General features: G+C 37.0%; 1 protein-coding gene across 4 annotated transcripts in view; it reads right to left on the reverse strand.

Moving 5' to 3' along the window:
- Nucleotides 1-21,938, reverse strand: part of arhgap42b (Rho GTPase activating protein 42b) — a 71,629-nt gene extending 49,691 nt beyond the window's left edge. For 3 of the 4 annotated variants that reach the window (XM_013274390.3, XM_005455072.4, XM_013274389.3), the window contains exon 1: nucleotides 21,642-21,938. In XM_013274390.3, the coding sequence (XP_013129844.1) occupies nucleotides 21,642-21,795 (154 nt within the window). In that variant the 5' untranslated portion in view covers nucleotides 21,796-21,938. The remainder of the gene's footprint in view (nucleotides 1-21,641) is intronic. The other variant, XM_003450161.4, reaches the window with a different exon arrangement.
- Between the last annotated feature and the right edge of the window lie 1,857 nt (nucleotides 21,939-23,795).

Genomic DNA, 23,795 nt, shown 5'->3' on the forward strand with positions numbered 1-23,795 from the left:
AATAACTGCTGATGAATAGAAGCAAGCTAAAGTCCAATAAAGATTGGAGGCATATTTACAAATGTGGCAATCAGAAACAAAACACTGCAGCATAGCACGTGAACTGGTCCAAATATGATCCAATAACAAAGAAAATTGATTCAAGCTGCAGTCAGAAAGTTACAAGGCTGACCTGCTGCAATCATTGTTACAGCCACAGGCAGCACAGTAGTAAGCTCTTTGTCTGTGTCTCTAAAATTTGTATGCATAAAAATACAAGTTTATGAACAAGTTTACTTAGCTTGTAAAGTCTTCTTCATACAAAGTATTATACCTTTGACTTAATAGCAATGAGCCAGAACTAGCCAAGAGCAATTTCTCTTTGTTTGGATTGATGAGTCAACCAGAGTGTAACATGTCCACTCAAGAATTAGAGGTGCTTCAACAGTCTCTGATCTAATGCGCTCAATGGGAAAAAAATGACTAGGTTATCATTTCCTGAACCCTACCTGCCTTATATAAAACCTCCCACTTTCTCTTTGATCCATGGAATAAAGAAAAGAACTAAATGGGAACAGACAGACACCTCACCATGAGTTTAACTTCTGTTGCTGCTTACAAAAAAGTTGCACAGAACTATTTAATAGCTGATTAATGCTCTTTTATATCTATATTTTTCTGCCTGCCTTGTCAACAGTTTTCAAAAGTTTATGTAGGATATTAAAAAATGTACTTAATTTCCCCAATTAGGCAACATCAACTTGCAACTGACTATTGTTTCATTTTTTTTCCTCCCTCAAATAACAGCTTGGATGAGAGCTACACAAAAATTCTCCACATTTTCACACATTAAAAGACATACACACCTTCACATATACACCAGGGAGTTTTAAACTGTTGGACAAGACAAAAATAAACAGTACTCAGTTGAAATCTGGTTTCCATCTTTAATATGCCTAATGAAACACAGATGTACGGTATAAACCAATGATATACATGGTAGGAATCAGGTCCTTGATTCAAGAGAAGATCTAATTACAGTTACAACTGAAATCACAAGGAGGAAAGAAATGCAGCAGTTTTTTTGCATTTAATGAAAGGGTCAAAGTAACTACAGTGATGACGTCTATATAGCTAACCGAGTGCATGATTCACTTATAATTGTGGGCCAAGTAGCGAAGCTGCATAGACAGCAGAACAGTTCTCGTCCATCAAACTGACTGGTTTGTATATTTGAACGCCAACTGGGGGCAGTCACTTCATTCTTTTCATCACCTTTAATGTCTACTTCTTGAGCATGCCAAGATGCACATCAAGTTACAAAGTCAAACTTAACTTCTCAATGAATTCAGTAACTTCTATCTGTGTGTTCTGTGGTTTACTTAATAATCATTCATCTGATCTTCTTCAGACTGAGGACATTCCTGTGGACCCAAGTCAGTCGACTTTTAAGTATAAAAAGTATTTCTGGTTAAAATCTTTCATTAACCAGTACTCCTCCACTCTGCGCTTTCTGCGGGGGGAGGGAATTACACACGGGTTGACACAGGCAGTGGAGACAGGATAAAAGGAAGTGCATCCATAAAAAGTAGGAAAACAGTGAAGAAATTCTCAGACTGAATGCCTAAATGAAACAGGAACAAATAAATCAAAAGACATGAATACAATATTTTGTATTTGAATATGCTCTGTAAAGAACGACTTCAGTCACTCCCTTGTGTTGTAGGATTAGTGACTGTGGAGGAACCTGATAGCTGCGCTAAACTGCACAGCCATGTTATAATTAGATGCAATCTCATGTATGCCATATATGGCAATGAACACTGCCGCATATATCTGTATATATGTGGCAGTGTTTATTGCATTTTTCAACAACTTTTCATCTAATCTACTTCACCCATTACATGTTAAACTTTGGCTCTGCTCCCCACCAGAACAAGTAGCATGCAAGTCAAGCATTTAAGGAAATCTGGTAAACTGTAGCCCTGTCACTGAAATTAACAAGCAGCACAAACAGCACAAAGAAAATTGGAAGTGATCATATTATATATTTTAGAGGAAAAAGGTATTGCCAAATAATGTTCAATATTTCTGCGTATAATTAGGCGCTGGCATCTGGTAAAAGTGCGGGGGTGCCAAGGTCAAGATATGTCAACTAGTCATGTCAGCCTAATTGACTTGCCATCATAACTAGTCCTGATAGTCTTCAAGTTAAGCCTTAGAAGCATTATGCAGCCAACTGAAAAAGCCTTACTTTTGACATGATCACATGAAGTTGTTATGGGGAATTAGCCTTGCTGAAGTACTTGGTTTCCTCATTCCTGCTTGCAGTTGTTATTTTTACTCTTAATTGTGCAAGTGAAGCTAATATGTTTCATATCTCAGTTATGTAAAGGTTAACGTGTGGGCCTGCTGAGGTGAAGTTCTAATAATGAGTGAAGATCGGGCATGTAAGGGAATATTTCAACTTTCTTTTGGATTTATAATTAAAAACAAAACAAGGCAAAGACTCTAAAATGCCTTTCGCCTTTTATTTGCCAGCCCACTCAGTTCAAATGTATGCAGTGTTCTCATATCTATTGTTGACAATGACTCACTAATTGCTTCTCACCTTAATTATTCTCTCTTCAACAGTCCTTACCTAAAAAAACCCTCAAAAGTAAAAAAAATCGACACAGATACAGTATATAGGACTAAAACTGTGTTTATGTAATAGACTCATTAAAAATATAAAAGACTCATTAAGTACTATTAAGTACCAGCTGTTTTACAGGTTTAAAGTGTAAATGGCAAAAGTAGGTTTATGATTACATGCTTGCATACAGTTTGTTCTTATACTTGAAAAAGCTTTAAATTCTCTCCTTAAGAAGGATCCAAATTATCTTTAATACAATAAAAACAGTTTAAGAACTACCATCAAGTTACAAAATTGCAAACCTTTGAGTTTCTTTTATACTGAAAATTGGCTGTATGAGGATGCTTGACAGTTTATAAAAGATACAGTGGCTATCCAGGACAAAATAGCTTATCCTCAAAATAATAAAAAGGCCTTAAAAGTACACAGACTAAAAGGGTCTAAACTTCACGGGAACAGAAATTGCTTGAAAGGTCTGATATTATTCTAACCCTAACAGTCAGCACTGATAATTCAATTTCAATATTTAAGAAAGACAATAGCAAGGCTTTTCTTCTCAATGAGACCACACACTGAAGTGTTCATAAAGAGATGCCGCCCTAAGTTTGTCTGACCACTTGTAAATGTTGCAGAAGCTACAATGAACAGCACTCAGAAAATGTATTGTGCCATTGATGCGCTCCTATCATTCCCACTTTGACTCTAAAACTGCAGATTTCAGATCAATACCATGCTGGAGTTGTCTGGGTGTGCCCACAGGACCATCAATAATGGATGATCTTTTACTCTGATGCTCAGACTGACCCCACCTTTACAAAACCTACCAATGTTGCAGTCACTTGAATGTAATGTCTCCTAACGGCCTTTATCAAAACCCAGGAAAATGCAACTTACAACAAAATTTTTGGTATTACAGGATGTGGTCTTTACCTTTTGTCTTAATTCTTCAGCTTGTGTCTAACAACATCGATGTTGGTATTCTTAGTTCATTTGCAAAACCAAGGTTCTCTTTCTAAAATTAATAAACCACAATCCAAAAAGCTACTCACTGCATATCAGAATACCCTCAAAAAATTATTTTTGATATTGCTTTATATCTACGGCAAAAGCAAGTGACCAAAAGTCATGGGATATTTTAATTTTTTTAATTAATTTAATATTTAATGAGCCTACTGAACATGGTCACACAGTTCTGTTTTTAATCCATGTTTTACAACATACTCTCTGATACCGCTCTACAGTGTTCTGGTGCTATTTTTTCCTTGTGGTCAAAAACACATAAAAGTATCAAGTAAAGGGCCTTTTATAGCAGCACCAAACTTAATATATCTGAACTCATTTTCTCAGACATCAAAATTAATACTAACTCTTCAGTTGATGATATGGCTAACAAGAAATAGCACTTTAATTACTATACTAGATTTAATTATGCCAATCAAAGTAGGAAAAAAGTGTTCTGTTAAATCATCCCCATGGTTGAGCACCTCTATCTAGGAGCTCAAAGGGTCTGCAGAGTAGCTTAGAGGAGATGGAGAAAAACTCAATTAGAAGTCCATCTTCTAGCTTGTAAAGAAAGTGTTGCATCTTATAACAAAGCTGTCAGCAAAGCCAGAGGAAATTATTTCTGAAAAATTATTGCTGATAACGAAGGCAACCCTAGACTATTGTTCTCTTGAGATGAGGAACATCACACCTCGGAAAAATGTGAGGAATACTCCATCCCGTTACAAAAAAGAAAATCATATATATATATCAGAAAAATATTAACCCCACCACATTCTTCATCTGCACTTAAGACAATTCTCAAATTTCCCTCCTGTGTTTAATATAATTGTGTGGCTGAAATAAAACGCAAACCTTCACTTTCCAGGTTAAAGTATATTTTTTTAACTGTATTTCTTTGTCTCAACAATCATTAAACAGAAGGCTTTGTCTCAGCATTCAAGCCTGTCCTCACATAAAAATAAATAAAATGAAAAAATAATTAAAGATTTAACACTCAACTATGATGCTAAGGCTGTTTTTATTTTATGTTTAGCTTTTGGTCATTTGATTACTTTACTCACCATCATGACTACTTGTAGGTTTTTCTGATATGATGCTATTTCCTGGATCGGATTAAATATCTCCAGTAGGAAATTCTTTTCCAGCTGTGGAGATCAGGAATCTAATGGCACTTCTTGGGGTGATGAAAAATTCAGGTGTGCTGGTCTGCTACTGCTACAATATTCATTGCCATAGTAACGCATATGACACACAACTATATATGCTGAAGTCTAGCCCTGGATTTAACTGGCATTAATAAATAAATAAAAGTTAATGAAGATAAAAGGTAAATGATTTTACTTTTAGATGAAATGGAAGGCGCTCATTTGGCAAGTAAACATACAGGATAAAACCAGACGTCAAGAGTCATGCTTATTTAGGAGTGACTGAGCATAAAGCCGCGCATTAATTGTTCCTTTCATCTCAGCAATATTACCAAAATATCACCTTATCTGCACCCTTAGATATTCTACTGCCAAATTGGTAGACATCCATTAAATCTGCCCCGAAACTCAGTCTACCTCAAAATATTAAGGAAGCAAAGTCGTGGATACTTTAAAGAAACTTTCAGAGAGGTTCTTCTTTAAGCGTTTTGCTTAATATTGATAGCTGAATAATATTTGCACAGGTAATTGAAGTGATTGATGCCTTAGTACTATAAGGCACATCTTGAGTAATCTTAATAGTTATAGAACAAATGTACTTTTATTTGAACAATATAAATCTTCTCTCTCCTCAAAAGAACTGAATTTACAAATAATATAGGTTCAGAAGAGCTCAAGGTTTAGGAAATGGTGGCGTTTCTATTGCTCAGAAAGGTAATGTTCTATTACTCAGTCCAATGGTTTCATAATGGTGGAGAGAAATGTTAATTATGCAGCTGCAGTGACTATTATTTGCAGGCATGTTTTCTCATTCCATCTCTCTCTCTTGTTCTCTGTGTCTCTGTTTAGCGGGTTTTATTTAGCTCATTGTACTTTATTTTTTTTCTCTTTTCATTTTTTTCTCTTTGATATGTTGATGATTCTATTTCATTTCTTGTTTTTAATGTATTTTTATGTTTCATATCTCTGCAAACCATTGCATGTAATTTTGCCCTGTACAAATAAATTGACTTGAGCTGACTTCACAGACTTCAGCTTAATAACAAATGAAAGAGTCGGCACAGACTTGAAATCTTTATATTATCAAAAGTAAATGTGACGGAGTCAGTTTGTATTGATTTCCTATTCTTTAATCACAGAGTTATGGGCTGCTCATGGGAAATATTAAACTGTTAAAAAGATTGGGTGCTCTTCTTAAAAAGAAGGGAGTTGAATGAGCTTTGTAGAAAAAATATATTTATGAAACTGAAACAAAAAGGGATACTTTCAACATTAGCATTCAAGCATCTCCTCAAAACTATACCTCAGCAAATGAGCAGAAAAGTTAATAAATAAATCAGCTCCCAATTTTTAAGGTTTTTCTAAAAGGTAAAAAAATCTCCTTCATTTCAACCTTTTTCAAACTACTAGATTACCCATAATAAGCATTAACACTATTTATGCATGAGCTATGTAGCTGGCACAGTGGTTCAGAAGTTGGTCAATACTTTTGCACTCTTTTCCTGAATAGCTGATAAAAATTACAATACTTTTGTTCATTACTCACTCACTCTAATTAGTACTGAAAAGAAACCACTGGTGGGCGATTAATATCCTCTAAAAACTATTGTTATTACTAGCAAAGCAGTCAAACTTGCAGCTTTCTGCAGCTGTGTTATGAAAAACGTGGGCACAAAGAAAGTAAAGACTAGGGAAACAATAATGAAGGTCTATATAATAAACCTGATTTCACTGCTCTTTTTGAAACCAGAGTGTAATATGTGTGATTGTGTGTACTTCTGTATTATATTTATAGGTGAGGTGACTGAGTTTTTTATACCCACATATAATGAAGATTGATCTGAAGATTGATTGATTGATTTAGACTTTAGATCTTATAATAAATTATATATTTTTATAAATGTGCTTGTGAAAATAGATTTTAATATACATACGTGTGTGTGAATGAGTAATTGTAACCATGAAGGTACAAGGTGTGGAGATGGACAGTGCACAAGAGAAGGGAAGACGAGAGTGCAAGGTGGAGATGAGTGTCAGGGGTGATTTGTGGCAGAGGGATAGCAGCAAGTGTGAAAGGGAAGGTTTACTAGATGGTAGGGCTGGGCCATATTATACCGTTCACGGTAATACCGGTATAATGTTGGGCAACGATAAGAAAATGAAATATCACGATAGAATATGGGCAAAACGTGCATGTGCAGTGCCTTTGTTTTCATACGCACATGGCCGAAAAAGCATGGCGGTGACGGAGAATGAGAAGGGTGAAAGGGGATCGTTAAATGAAACAGATGAACCAGAATTGGTTTGTAAAAATGCTGCAACTTCAGTGGTGTGGAACTGGTTTAGCTTTCGTCCGTCAGATACACAACAAAGCACTATTTTTGGTAGAGCATGCTAGCGGGCCGTCGTTATTAGTGTTTTTTGGAAAATATGGCACACTTAAAATCAATCCTTTGATTTTTCTGAAAATCGACAGTGTCCCTTATAATCCCGTGTGCCTTATGTATGAATTCTGGTTGTGCTTACTGACCTCGAAACGATTTTATGTGGTACACGGCGCTCGAAAATCTGTCAAATGTTTCAGTATGATTTTGCTAAGCTACGAACCCGCACCGCTTGATGGATTGTCAGAGCATTACGGCTATCGTATGCAGGCGCCTCGCGGAGTGATACGTACTGTGCTTCAACATAATATTACCATATTGTGTGTGTATAACCTCTTTTTAAGTTTTGTGGATATTATACATGGTTATGCTGAGGATATGTCGGCCAATTTCCACTGGAAATGCCTTTTGGTTAAACTGTCAGCAAGGAATTTGCATTTGCACTGTTACATTTTTATATAACTTTAATGCACATAAAAAACAGCTGCTTGTTTAAGTGAAAATACATTGATGTTTTTTTTTTTTGCACTAATAAAGTTGTGGAGTTTTAAAGTATTTTGTCTAGTGTCAAATATATCGTCAGTTATATCGTTGTCGCAAATTTTCAAATGTATATCGTGATAAATATTTTTGGTCATATCGCCCTGCTCTACTAGATGGTAGTGAGGCCTGCTATGATTTATGGTTTGGAGACAGTAGCAATAACAAAAAGACAGGAAGCTGAGCTAGCAGAGAGGTAGCAGGTTTGATGAAGCTAAGGTTTTTACTAGGAATGACCAGAACGGACAGGGTTAGAAATGAGTATATCAGAGGGACAGCTGAGGTTGAGCGGTTTGGAGACAAAGAGAGAGGCAAGGCTGAGATGGTTTGGACATGTGCAGGGGAGGGAATTATGATATATTGAACAAAGAATATAGAATAAGGAGCTGCCAGGCAGGAGGAAAAGAAGAAGACCACTGAGGAGGTTCATGGATATAGACAAGCAGAACAGGCAGAGGGTTGGTATGACAGAGGTGGATGCTAGGCATAGGGTGAGATGGAGGCAATTGATCCACTGTGGCAACCGCTAAAGGAAGCAGCTCAAAGAAGCAGAAGAACAAGATTTGAGTCTTTCTGGTAAGATTCGGTTATAACTATACCTCAATGGGAAAACAAATGTACCACATTTTACTTTGGGCAATGTTTAAACGAGAGCTAGCGCAACAATTATGTATTTATTTTCTATTTAAATGCATTATTTACTAAGATCAGGAATTAGCACAAATAACTTTGACCCGCTGGTCATCAAATGCATATTCCAGAAAATATAGCACAACCACTTACAAAGCAACTGCCCCACTGAAACTAGCAGCAGCAAAGATAAATGGCAGGGGGATCAGTATAAAGGAAGATAAATGAACAGCTTAATTGTTTTATCCTCAGGGAAACAGTAAAGGTGTAATCAGCATAACATCTTCCAGGATTTACATTCTGTATATTTGCAGGGAAATATACAGTTCAGGGGCTTTATTGGTTTGAATGTGAATGTTTACTGTTGGAAATCTGCATCTAAATGCATAGACTCACTGGACAGTTTATTTGTTACACCTGTGCAAACTCAATGCATTTGGCATGCAGCATGGTCAAGAAAATCTTCTCCACCCTGCTAAAGAATTAAAAGACCAGTCAAGAGACTTCATGAACATTCCATAGCTACTGGTGCCCAATAGGCTGCTGTCACCTAAGATTAGAAAAATTGAGGTTACAGTGGGCACAGGCTCACAAAATTGGCAGGGTAGTCCTACTGGCTGCATAATGGCTAATGGTAAGGCATCCTGGTAAATAGACCGCCATGCTGTCTGTTTTGGCCAGGATATATATATATCTGTAGTATTAGAACATTGGAATCATGTTAATTTGTTATATGGGTAATGGCATCGGTGTTGATTTGTGCTGTAACATTCATATGGTGGAGGTAGAAAGCACGAATCTCTCCTAACATGTACCTTGAACAGTTCGAGCTGCTGCTAGTGGTATAATGGCAAGGGCTGCTTTCTGGTAGACTTTAAGCCTCTTGGGTCACTTTGAACATCATTTACACACAGCAGCCTAACTGGGCAGTTGCTGACTGTGTCCATCCCTTTATAACTACAGTGTTGTTATGTTCTAATGGGCACTTTCAGCAGGATAATGTGCTGTGTCACATAACTCATATAGTCTAAACAGAGTTTGCAACTTAAATGTCCTCCACACTCACTAGATTAGGGTGAATGTAGCTCAGGAGGTAGGGCATGTCATATACTAATCAGAAGGTTGGTGGTCCGATCCCTGGCTGCTCTACTTTGCATGCCTTCGGCAAGATACTAACCTCAAGTTGCTCTCTGAGTATGAATGTGTGTGAATGTTAGATAGAAAGTACTAGAAAGCACAGAAAGAAGTGCTTGGGTGAATGAGACAAGTTTTAAAAAGTACTTTGAGTACTCAGGTAGAGTAGAAAAGCAACCATTTACCATATATTTCAAGATCCATCATGAAGTAAGTATCAAAAACTCTAAGGAATGCTACCAGCACATGGTTGAATGCATGCTATGAATAATTAAGGCAGTTGTAGCCTCCAATGCATAATGGACTATCACTAAATACAAGTCTTTACAACTCCAAAAAGCAATCCAGTCTCTGTATTGGCCATATCAAGAAAATATAATTATATACATCACATGTAACACTGTTGCTAAACATCAGTAGTTCATTCTGTAAGAAAAGAAGAAAATATGGAACAAAGGACACATTGTATATAGAAACTACAGTCTCTGTGGTTCCCTTAATATTTCATCTTATTCTTATACACCTGTTCTGTCAGGAACAGGAATTTGGTGCATTCTGCTTTCAATATGTGTAGTGAAATGGTGCTACATTTTTTTCACAGAAGTAATGAGAGGAACAAGCCTAACTCGTATAAGGCGTGAATCTGAAAGTGTTACCACATGAAGTGAAACACTGGTATAAGAAAAAAATACTGATGCCTGAGTAAGAGAGGTGAAAAAAGGAAGCAACCCACTTCTGATTTTACTTCATTACATTCAGCACCTTAAAATATTGTTGTCTAATTATATACTCAGCACACATTTTAGCTCAGTCTGCACTGAATTTTCCTATTACAGTATTTAACTTGCAGCAATGATTCTTCTCAGAGTGGGAATGCAGTAAGAGGTAAGTGAAGGAACAATAGTATTGTGTACCATCCTGTATAGGTTTTAATCAAAGAGCAGAGGTCTGACCACCCAGGCAAGACATTACTGGATGGAAAAGCTACGCCAGTTAGTGCCCAGTGTGAGAGATATGAGAAAGGACTATGGCTGTCAGTCATCGCACAACAAAACCCCCTGGGTACAACCTTTATCTCATCTCCAGGGCAACCACATACTACCAAATTCCATCTGCTGACAGCGCCTGACAAAACACAGACAACACTGCATTTGGAACACTGAAAGTCTTCCTGCAAACACTGCATGCTTATTTCACTATTAGGACTTGACTAATACGGATAGTCATAGCAGTCATACGTTCTGCAAGAGCAATTCAGATATTTTTAGTTTTGGGGTGGCAACTACATCTCAGTCAATAAAGCATAAAGTTTCTATGTCTGGTTAAACCACATTATCATGATTATGGTACTTTTATATGTAAGGTACCAAATTAACACCCTCCTTGGTTTTAGTATCCAAAGCATGAAAAATAAACAAAGGAAATCAAACATTATTACTTCATTTTCTGTAAAATGCACTGATACTAAGTTGAATTCCATTTAGCAATTTCTAGTTGATCTGGGCTTGTTTAATATAAGAAACTTCCTCCTAGTATGTCAACCTTTTAGACCCAAATTGCAAAGATGGTGGTTATGAAACTATTACATTTCTGAAGCTCTCACTAAGTTCAAAATAAGTTTTAAAGTTGAGAGACTTCCTATAAACAAAAATCCCTGCAAGCTCAGGAAACATATATCAAAAGAATCTTAGAAACTATCCAATTGACCTGCTAATGTTGAGGCATATTAGAACATCTGTCTGCTGCACTCCCGGTTCACCGTACGATGTGACTGACATACTCATTATAACACTAATTACACAGCAGCATCCTTGTTGTGCTTTCACTCCTCTAAATAATTCTTTGGGGTTTTAATGAAGTACCTTAACGCAAAATGAATGCAGAAAAGCTTTTAAAACCTTAAGTCGCAGGAATAAATGTGTTCCATTAAAAAGCTTTACTATGCACTCGTCTCCAGTTTGTGCTAAATAGCTACAAGTTTACACTTCCCCCAAATGACTCACAGTGAGTTTAAGATATTCTGTGTCACATTTACAAGCTACATTCCTTGACTTTGCTATACATCTTTGCCTTCCTTGAGGCACACAAACAGAAAAAAGCAATCTGCAATAATGTTCTTTTTTGGTAGAGACAGCTCACTCTTTGCCTATATATCAACATTGCAATGAGAAACACCATAGCTACTTTATCTTGTCAGTGAGACACTGCTGATTTTAGATGAGAAGGTCTTCAAAGGGGAAAGCTTTTGTGCACCAAGCTTAATGAGAGATGGGGAGATCTCTTTGATGCAACAGTGGGGTGCATTGTGCCACTTTGATTCCATTTGGAGGGATTGTAATGGAAGAGCGGCCCTTCAGGTAAGGCCTCCTCCACCTGCTTACTATTACGTTTGCCTGTCAGTCACCCAGCAGGGGAGATAGTGCATCAGAGCCAGCAGACAGTCCTTTGCACTCACGGAGCATACCGAAACTTTCCCACCGCAAGCTGTTGTTCGAAACAAAGCCTCATCTAATATATCCAGCTGTAGTATCAAGCAATACCTTTAACAGGCAGTTTTACTCAGTTCTGGAGTTCGGCAGTTAAAGTGTTTACTACTAGTTTTTGTTCAGGACTTTTTGGATTAAGTCATAATCATGGCATGGTAATCAGCTGTAGCTTAGCCTACTTAGAATAAACCCTCCCTAACCATATAGCTTTGTAACCAAAATTTAATAGTTTATTTATGTAACAAAACAGTAAAAACACTAATAGAGAGCTTAGGATTTCCACCAACACATGGCTATGCAATACCAATTTCCAGAAGATTGTTATTTACTTTTACCTGTTCATTAGAGATAAATGGGATTCATGGATAGTCTGTTGTTACTGGTGAATGGTGAAAAACATACCTCTCAAATGCTGACATCATGAGCCATTAATGACATCGTCAGCGATACGTATCCAGCAATGACTGTACCTTGCATTTGTAGTAGGCAACTTTGTCCACAGCAACTCTAGTATTTTTAGCAGATTCAACTCCCTAATGTGGTTTAAGATGGGATAATAAATTAGCAACTCATGGGAGGTCTTAATATGGATGTATAAAGCACTAATGGAAGAGATTCAGTTTGAAATCTTGGGTTTAGAAACAACAGCATATCTACAAAATACTTCACAGTTAAAATCCCACGTGGTAGTCCCGTGTGTTCCAATTACAACAGTTGTTTTCTCATTTCAAAACAAAGAAAGTTAATCCAGCAATTTAGTATTTTTTAGAAGAACTGCACATCATTATTGTGAAGCTAACAATCGTTATGTCTCAATTATTTTATGCACTAAAGTGAATTTGTCATTTACAATGACTTATATACAAAAATCTGCTTTTATGCCTATTAAGTATTGGCTAATTAATTCTTTCAACAAATTTAATGTGTTAGGGTTCACAGAATGAAAGAGGACAAACACCATCTTTCCCCACATATTCATGCTGAATACACATTGGCATCATTTTCAGCATGAATATGTGGGGAAAACAACTTAGAAGATGGAAGATACTGACACTGAGTCTTTGATGTGAGGATGACGCAATGCTACAGCCTATTCTTAAGCGCCAAAGAAAAAGATCAGAGTTATTACCCCTGCAATTCTGCCAGATTGAAAAAAAAAGAAAAGCAGACAGGCCAGCATCTACCATTTATCACCAGGTCTACTGCCTTTAGACTGAGTTGAGAGATTTTCTTTCAGAAGACACATACACAACACATCTGGTACAAATTCTAACAGAGATGAACTTATTTCTCAAAAAAAGAAAAAGTTCTGATAAAATAAGCTCGATTACTACTTTGTAGTAACAGTAGTAACAGTTCTCAAAGACCTTTTACAATACAAGACTTAACAAAGCATGCATTTAGTAAAAGAACAGCTAAGTACAGACTTTAAAGAAAGATTATTCAGTTTGCAAAAAATCATTTATCGCCAGTTTTTTCAAAAATCTTTTATTTCAAACCACTGGGCACAATTATAAAGGAAAAATCTTTTTAGTCAGTATATACTGATACACATTTAGAATACATTTGCCATCCATCATTTCTTTACATTTTGCTTCCAAGGAGTCAGACTTTCTTGCCATTTTTCTAAAGCGGTCTTCAGTTGTCCTCTAAGTTTTCCGAAGGACATTTTTAGATATATATATATTTTTTTACTTATTTTCAGTTTAGGCCTTGTCACTAAACACTGACCTATGAACGATTCAAGCGTATAAAAGACACCTAACTCCAGGGATGAACCAGTGTTATGTCAACACATAACAGGCATCAATTTTAAGTTATATTTTAAAAACAATTTGTTACAAGCAGCCTATTCAAAAAACATACTTGGTTCCCATTTGTTTAGCTCATTCTACGAAAAAGGACAACGAAAGCACAGTTTCACAGGCATAAAATAGTATTTTTCCACCAACAAGGTGATTTGTGAGCAGTTAGTCCTTCAGAACATGACAAAACATTTTGAGAAAACTTGACAAGTAGAGGACAGAAATTGAAATGGCAGGTCTAAAAAACTATCTACAACAGATGAACAGTATCTGAAAGTCAAATCCTTAAGAAAACCCCCCCCAGCAAATATCTGACACAGGCCCCAAGAGATGTATCCCTCTCTTCAGCTGATCTACTGTTCACCAAAGCCCCATCAGAAGCAGCCTCACTTGAAGGGTGGCGGTCAAGAACTCAGTCTTAAGAAAAGGAAGTGCTAAAATGCTGAAGAATACCAAACTACACATGACAATCCATGGCAAAGTGTCTTATGATGTGAAGATATTTTTGGTTCAAAATGTCACGAATAAAAGAGGTAGCAGTGAGTATCTACAACCATCTAGATCCATTGAATTGCTTAAATCACGCTTAAAAACTCACCTGTTCAATCTAGCCTTTGAAGCAAATTAGTTCGGACTTCCACCCGGTCTACATTTGTATTACATAACTGAAATTGTTACTGTAAATACTACTGTATCTTCTTTTCTTTGTCTATTGTTGTAATCCGCACTGCGGCACTTGTGTGAAGCACTTTGGTGTACTGTGGTCTTTTTAAATGTGCTATAGAAATAAATTTTGACTGATTGATTGATTGAACCATCTGTAAAACACGGTGGTTTTTGTAATGGTTTAGGGCTGCGTTTCAACCCTAAACCAGCATTTCAGTTGACACAGTGGGAATGACAAAAATTGTGACCAAATGGTTTCCTTTTTCAGTGTGACAATGATCCCAAACACACTGCTAATGCATTAAAAGCACTTGCTATAGAAAAAACACCCAATGGAACACTCAGTCATGACTACTCTTGGCCTCTTAAGAGCCCACACCACAAAATTATCGAAGTGCGTCCTTCTTGACAGAATGGAACAAAAGGCACCCAACATCCAAAGAAAAGCTTTGAATTTCCTCAAGAATCCTCGAGAACTATTCCTGAATGCTACTTCAAGAAATTATCAGAAAGCTTGTTTAAGAGAGTTCAGGCTGAGTTGAGGAGTGAAGGTTGCCCTACCAAATATTGACTTTCAAGCTCACTAAAATTGTACAAACTCTGTTTTCACTGTATTATACTGTATTTCCATGTATTTGAATAAATCACTGCACCTACTTTCAGATTTTCCAAGCAAAATATTAAATCGTGTGAGGATTTGGAAACATTTTACACAGTATTATATATACATTTATACATTTCACTCTGTATGCAGGATGATACACACAAAAAATTATTGACTGATTAATTATTGAATTTTGAGTGTTATGGAGGTGAAATACATATGCACCACAATACCTGGCATTCAATGTAAGTCAGCTAACTGTAAGCTTGAGAACGGTGTACTCTTTGTGACAATCAGTTTGACTGACAGAGTAACAACAGAGTGCTTCAGAACAGACCTCAATATGAAGTCTAACACATTTTCTTGCACAGTCTGAAGGGAAGCAGCTTTTAGGAATACAACGTCTAATCCTTTTATCAAAATCTGTTCACATAATATCCACGCCTCCAGCAGCTATGCTTACCGCTTCTCTCAGCTTTATTGCTAAACAACTCGCATAATTTACCTCTACATTTCATTTCCATTACATGAGTTAAAATTCATCAATGTAGTCAAAGTAGCACCAATATATTATAAATGGCATAATCCGGCAACACATAGTCTGCCTTAGTCACAGTCCAACAGACACAGACACTGAGAAAGCAGATACACACACCCACACAGTGAAGCAGAATGATGTCAGGCCAAATGCTATCTGAGGGAGGATGGGGGATGGTTATACAAGCATGTTTACAGGACATTTCCTGTGGCTGAGCCTTGGGAGCATCATCTGTCCTCAGACAAACAAACACTTAGAGTTCCCAAAGCTGAAAGCTATTGTGAAATCACTTTTGACAAAAGCCTACAAGTCATCTTTTTATTTAATAAAATAGCAGCAACTAATTATAGCTATATTAGGTTACATAAAAGCATTAAATTATTTAAGCACAGTTGGAAGAATTGCTGTTTACATATTTTTTAAATACAGATTGTTTTTTTAATAACAGCCCCCGTGCGTGTCAGCCATTCATTATTGTATATCCTAAGGAGGAAGCATCACTCCGTCACTGCTGAAAGGCATGGCTATGGGGCGGTGGCAGAGACATATTATCAGGTAGCATAATAAAACCCTGTCTTCCACTTTATACTAAACTCATCTGTCTCCACTCATTGAAAACATATTAGATGTCACAAAAGTTAATACTTAAGATTTAGAAATCGTTTTTGCTTTCAATTAGAACGTGTTATCTTGCTGGAAGATAACATTAGACAGCATCTGGAACACCTGGAATTTTGGATTGAATCTTTTGGAAACCCGAAGCTCCGGGCCAGAACAGTGGATATCTGGAGGATGGGTGGTGATGCACAATTAACCAAAGTACATTCTGATGACACTAAGTGCAAGGAACAAACTGTTTGTGCACTGTGTTACAAATACGTACAAATTATGTATGACGGACACAAGCTGTCACCCAAAAGAATGTGTGCCCATGTCTAAGTAGGTCTCTAGAGATTCCCTTACCAAAGTAAGACCAGCTATGGCTCATCGTTTTTCACGTTCTTCATACATATTTATAAATGTCACTAGGCTGTCAACCATGAGTATGTTCTCTGTAACTGTAACTATTCATGGTTCACTGATGCTACCTTTATCACTTTTTTCTATTACTGCAGTACAGTTTAAATCATTCTATAGAAGATACAACAAGAGTATCTGTGTCCAACTTTCTTAAAGGATGTTGTGGAACTTGTAGTGTTAATCAAACAATTTGCTGCGTAGTAAAGACACTGTCATCATACAAGTTACAGAAGGTACCAAATAGATTTCATATAAGAGACACTAGCCTCCAATTCTGTGGCTTTCTGCTCTTATACCCTTAAAATAAACTTGCCAACCACATGTTAAATGTATGATTGTTTGCCTTGTTTCTGTGGTTTCTCCCACCCTTCCCCCAAAGTGATAATTAGTGAATTAATGCAGTTAAGCAGAGGGAATAATAAAAACTAGTAATTTACAACAGGTGTAAACCGTGCAACTTACAGCCACTTGACCAAATTACTGTTGATACATAACACTGTTTAAACAGCGTGTTTCAGAAATCTTTAAGCCACAACCTTCATCATTAGTATTAATATGAAGTGGGACAACGAAGTTTACATTTTTTTCTGTTAGTGATAAACTGGGAGTAGCACTGACACATGCAAGCAACATGTGTCAGCATGTATTCAATGTAATGTCACCACTTGTGTAACACAGATTTTTCACAATAGAGCATGGATCCTGAGACAACCTTGACGTCAAGAATCATTACTAGTGACGAGAGTTGAGCTTAAAAATAGAAGAAGTCACAATCTCTAAAACTGAAGGCACATTAGGTTAGGAGTAGGACGAGAATCTACTTTGTTTTCTTGGACATTAACAGGGTTTTACAAAGTTAAACTATCAACAGCAAGTTTTACTGTAATGTCCTCAGGCTCCTAAAGGAATCTGAATTGTGGTGAGATGGCAACCTTTTGACTCCTACAATGCAGTCATATCCCATCAGATTTCAGCGACTGCCCCAAAATAACATTTATGCTGAAGTATTTCCATTTTGTCAGATTGGAAGTGATCCAGGGTTTATGACGAATTGTCCTTGATGAGCTTAACGAACAGGACTTCAAGAATAGCTTCAAAAGTGGCTGGAGTGCTGGGAGCTGTGTATCCCTGCAACAAGTCACTAGTTAGAGATGATTGGTAAGGTCTTTGAGTTGTATATTCACAGTCAAAGAACCTTTTGATTGCATCTTGCATATCATACCATAATGATCGTAACATATGCATGTCATGTTTGTTCCTGACCTCAGCTTAGACAACCTTTCCAATCTTCATGAAACTTAGCCTATATAAAGTACCAAAGGTACCGAGATTTGTAATATCTAAATGGTGATTGATTCATGAAAAGGTACAGTTTTTTTATCTGTGTATTTGCATAAAGTAACTGCACGATCAAGGCTGGTTCTTGAGCATACGCATTAAAACTGAATGAAACATTTGCACATTCATATGCACATTACAGGTATATTTTAACAGTCATCACAAAGATTAAGATGTAGCGACTGGAAAGTTTTTATTTCCTGTCTGTTGTGCCTTTACCATTCTACACCATTAACTAAGGGTGAAAGACGGTCACCACAGATAGCAAAAAGAAGTTATAAGTAAGTAAGTAATTAAGCTATTTATGCTCATGATTTACAGGTAAATCAATGTTTACAAATAACAGAACATATATATGTGTAACAATCAGTGCAAATAGCTGGCAATCATATAAGCTATACTACAAGGAGTTAACACGTTCAGCTCCACATTCCTATTTCATGTCCAAATTATTAGTAATTATAAAAGTTCTCAGTTGTAACTGTACCAAGTTTAATGCGGCCTGATAAAAAGCAATATGAAGAAATATGGTCTATTAGGATTGTTTTCTATATTATAATTAGGTTTACATAGAGAAAAACCTAATTTAGACTGTAGAATTATACATTTGTGTGTACACAATTTAGTCAGTACATGTACAGGATTCGTTTTTTAAAGCCAACTTTTGACTAAGGTACACATTTCCAAGCAGTTCAAGGTATATGGCTGGTATGTCGTTTCAAGTATCTTTGAGAACTAGTCAAAGTCCTTCTGTCTCACTGTTTTCTGTTTCTTTATGTAATCCCAGACCACCAGAGCTCTGAGGGGGCCATACCATCTGTTAGTCTTCTTGTTCTACATATGACTAGAAATAGTTTTTTTACGACTTTGGCTGGATGTTTGGGGTTGTTATCAGATTACAGAATTAATTTTCAACTGATGATGAAAAGTTAAAGATATCGTGTGAGGTAAGTATTTAAACATTTAAAATGACTTAAACTTTGGCCCAACTAATAGAGTGCATCTAAAATGAGAAAACGACACAGAATCCAGACAAAAGTGTTTCCTTCACTACTGCAACAATGGTAAGTCACAAAATTTCTTTACTAATCCTAAAAGCCAGAAAAGCACCCCCTTTAATTACCCATAACAAACATATGCTTGACTTTATATGGAGCCAGTTAGTGCAGTTTCAGTACATGTCCAACCACTTTGCAGGTAATACATTAACAACCTGGCTAAACAGACCTCATTCACTCAGACAGTATTTAAAGAAAAATACATTATAGGATACTTTACAGCTGTGAAACATGAGATGATAACTATTAGGAAAAAAGATCCATTAAATATCTTCCAGTAATGTCACCGCTGATGACAGGTCATAAAGGGTCATAAACCTCTGTGGCGTCCCAAGTTAAAGACCATCAATAATTTACTTCCGTCTCTTCACTTCCTGCACTCTCTCCCTACCCCTGACTGAAACTGGGCATTCAGTTAAAGAACTGAGACACTCATGACTACAGAGGAAAGACAAACACAATGGAAAATTCCTTCCAAGTAGCTCAAACACTGGTAATGTTGTGGTCATTTTTAAAGATTATTTACTGTGAAAGATGACGCACTAACACGAAACACTGGTTAATAAGTAATTCCCATTTCAAACTTTAATTTAGCAACAGATCAGCTAGATGGAGGGGTGTGTAGGTTGGGATCTAGTAGAACCTTAACTATGCAGTGTTTCTACATCAATAAACCCATCAAAGGCAATCAAAGTCTCAAACCACTTGCCACTGTCTTGCATGCATAGTCTATCTTGAAGTGTTGTCTTATTTGGTATTAAACAATTTGGGCAGGCCTTTGACATATCCTCCCTGTTATGAATAAAACATTGAGAAGAGTATTACTGTCCACCTATGATGCCCTGTCCACTGACGGAACAGTTTTCCTGCAAAAAAGCTATGAAATAGGTTTGGCCTTCAGCTGCCCTGAGAAATAGTAGAGTCAGCAATACAACGGTATGGCAGGGTGATACAAATACTAAGTGCTCCTCACTTTTGTTGATCAGATGTACGCTTAGTACAGATATATGGAACTGAAACCAGAAGGAAGAAATACAGGACAACACCACAAAGAGCTTAAACCTAAAAGTCACTTTGTTAAACACTGTATGCCTTTGTGTTCATATATCAATATAAATTTCCATTATACTCATTCTGCCAGACTAGATACTGAAAAAACAAAGATGTGGTTATTATAAGCATCAGTGTCCTGTTTTTCAAATTGGCTGATTAGACCAGAAGAGTTAATTAAGTCAAGACGTGTCATTTGTGAGATCAAGTTAATTTGTTTTGGACTATTATAATTTAGGCCATGAATGTGCTTTATTAAAATTCAGTTCAGTGCTCAATACACAGCAGACACAAGCCTAGTTTTACTTACTATCCCATAGTATGGTATATTAACAGTCAATGGCTGTGAGCACAGGAGCACCGCTCACTTGCCATTCAAACCTTCGGTTTGTCAGGGCCACCTAGTCAGAAGAAGGTTTGCTAAAAGGAAGGGTAAAAATCTTCTCAAAAAAGAATTCTGAATTTGGGGTCTGCACCAAGTAGTACAAGATAACTTTGAACTGTGAATCACACTTGGACTCTAAAAGAGTCCAAGAAGAAATACATAAAAATTGGAAAATTGCGTAATAGGTCTCCTTAAATGTGTAAAATTTTGGATATTGCAACCTTACTCCCTGCTTAATGCTTGTATGCCTAGGTGCAATTTCAGCTTTGCCGCCTCAAGCACAAGAGCAGCAAAAAGCAAAACATATAGGAATGGTGATTAAAAAAGTAAGAGCGTGACAAGAATGATGCGTTCTCACAGCAAAGTCTGACGGACCCATGTTGAGTTTAACTGTGGAAAAAAAATACAGTGGTGAGTGATGGGTTAGTGTGCGCACTGTGGCACAATGCTGCGCCCTTCCCATTCTATTTCAACCCAGCTGTTTTCCATTTTTATTAGACCTATATTTCTAATCTTTCTCCATTTCACAGACACACTTCTGACGTTAACAGACCAAACTCCTATCCCCACAGGGAAAGAGCAGGAAGTCGACTTTAATCAGCACGGTGGAATCTGAGACCTAACTTGGAATTTGAGAGGACAGTGACCTCTCAAATTGAATGCTGGCATCCTCACTGACATCCGCATGCAGACATTAAAGCCCACAATATGTATTTTCCTTATTTCTGAGCGGTGACTCTTCAGAGAAAAAACATTTTCTATCAATGAATTAACTTTCAGTATTGTTATCCATATGTCAGAAAGTGGCTTTATGATTGCATATTAAAGCAGAGGAAACTCACTTATATGACACTAACAGTTCTGACTCTGGTCTTTACACTGGGATTTGTTAGACAAGCCTCTGCATGCATGCATTGAAGCCAGGGAAGCAGACACAAAGCAAACAAATCCCTTGCACTGCAACAACCTTAATAATGAATTATGTGTGGCTTTTTTATTTATTTATTTTTTATAGATTTAAGCTTTTCACTAGTAATATAAATGTTTCCCAGTAGGAGACAACAATTATTCAGCTCCCGGTGGCTTGAGTTCAAAGAGGGACGGGACCATTCAAACACTAGCACAAAAGTCTTAAAAGAGATATAATGAATGTGTCCGCTAATTGAAAGTCGCCTCTAGGTTTTAGGTAGTTTTATTTGTGGACTGAAAGAATAAAAAAGGCCATGCTGGGCTACTTACTCTTGAGCGCAGTGATTAGCATATTCCCATCCTTAATGAGGTCTTTGATGAATTTATTTGTCCGCTCCAGTTCTATTTCATGGCATTTCAGACGCTCTCTGAAGTCCGGACTGTCCAGGAAAGAGTCACTGAACTCCAAAGTGGGGAGTCCCATTGTCCCTCAACGGCAACGCTGGCTTTTAAACTCTGTAACTAGGCATACAAAGGTTTTTACTTTTCATCACGTAGTTCCGATGTAATAGCCACTTCTAAGTTCCCCCTAAAAACTTTTCCTGCTCCGCTGAGTTCCTCACTTCCGCTTTGATTTTCTTCGCTTTTTTTTGTCGGCTACCTTAAAAAACAGTGGTCGTATGACTCCTGCTGGTTAATTCTGGACAGATTACAACAAATGTGGTAGGTGCATCTTTAAATTATGCATCGAAAAAAGTTATTTTGAAAAATTAAACTGATTTCTGCATTTCAACTTAACCTCCTACTTACGTTAATAATAATAATAATAATAATAATAATGATAATAATGACGACTTTGTGAGTTCGCTTTGTGAGGTTTAGGAGATCCCAAGCGAAAAAGAAAAAGAAAGAAGAAAGAAAGAAATCGTATAGGCTAAAATTTGAATTCAGTTTCTGTGGGAATACAAACAAGAATTGTGAAACGGAGTATAAAGCAAGTATAAAGAATTTTGTAACAAATTTTTGTTTCGCCTCAGATACAACCACACTATACAACGCTATACAAATCTTTTGCATTAAAAAAAATCCAAGTTTATGTCTTAAATGACCCCTGTCACTTCTGTTATTTTACTATATCGTAGCACACACTTAAAGCTTGTACTGCACGAAATATACTGTTTTTGGTCAAATTATGCCAATGGTCCTGCTTTCTAATATTGTGAACTGTAAACTCTGCAGATGTCCATGGCATCTCACTGGCATCAGTGAGAGCTTAAGAAGAGGGATCTAAACTAATACCATGGTAAATGGAAGTAATTAAACTAGAGCCTAGTTGGAGTCAGGAATTTGTCACATTCTCTTCATGCTAAAGGTTAGCAATAATGATTTCACACTCCAGGTAAATATCTTGGTAGGTGTGAAGCACAGGCTTTGTCACCAGTCACACTAAATCCTCTGGATGACTGTTTTTACCTTTGATGCTTTACATTGCCAGAGGGAGAGAAAGAGGCTTTATCGCTGAGCAAAGATTAAAGTAATAACTACATGAAGACGCAGATACTGCAGCAATGGCTATAATCAAAACCCACAACTGAAAAAGCAATAACAACGTAATGCTTCAAAATTAAGAGCAGACTGGAGCTCTGTAAGTAGAGACAAGCTTTTGCTAAGTTTCACCCTGTGGCCTTGTACATTTCTGCCTTGGTAACTAACTAGCAACCGTTCCTAACAACACACCTGATCTTACTCTGGGTAGCAGTGAGGTAAATCATCAGAGACAGATAACCTTTCCAGGCAAAGTCATGTGATTGCAGCTGAATTGTTACTGTGTGTTACCATCAGATTCCAGCGATGGCCAGTAGCTCTGTAGTCAAACTATATTTTCAAATACAGTAAGATAAAAAAATAATTAATCTCAATTTCAAAATGATACATACGAGTGTTTCTGAGATGTGAGCAAGCTGCAGTGTTTTAATATAAAAGATTTTCACTGAGAACCATACAACTAAAGTGCACAATGCACTACAATCCATAGGTGAGCGATAGAAGTTCAAGCTTTTACCACCTGAAAAAGATCCATCCCTATTACCCTCTGTGGGTTGCTCTTTCACCTGTGATTATCTGTAGGTTTGACAGTTAACTTTCGTCTGACTGCAACTCACAGATGAAAATGCCTCATTTATAGCAGAAGTGAGTTATACTCAAACAGCTGCAAGCATGTGGAACTGGAGCAAGGACTGGCCTCTGGCTGCACCTGAGGAATCAAAAACAGTGGGAGCATCTGTGTCCTTACACGTGTGCATTTACGGTGATGAAATCTCAAGTCTGGGAATGAAACTCAACATGATCCTGGAGGGATTCATTTAGAGGTGTAACACTCATTGTGGCTAGCATTAAAATATTTCATTTGCATGTGACAAAAAATTCCAGGGAGCCCAGTTTCCCTGGGGATATGTGATTAGCTATAATAATGCCTTTAATCGT

This window comes from Oreochromis niloticus, linkage group LG14 (assembly GCF_001858045.2).
Source record: "Oreochromis niloticus isolate F11D_XX linkage group LG14, O_niloticus_UMD_NMBU, whole genome shotgun sequence".
Classification (NCBI taxonomy): Eukaryota; Metazoa; Chordata; class Actinopteri; order Cichliformes; family Cichlidae; genus Oreochromis; species Oreochromis niloticus.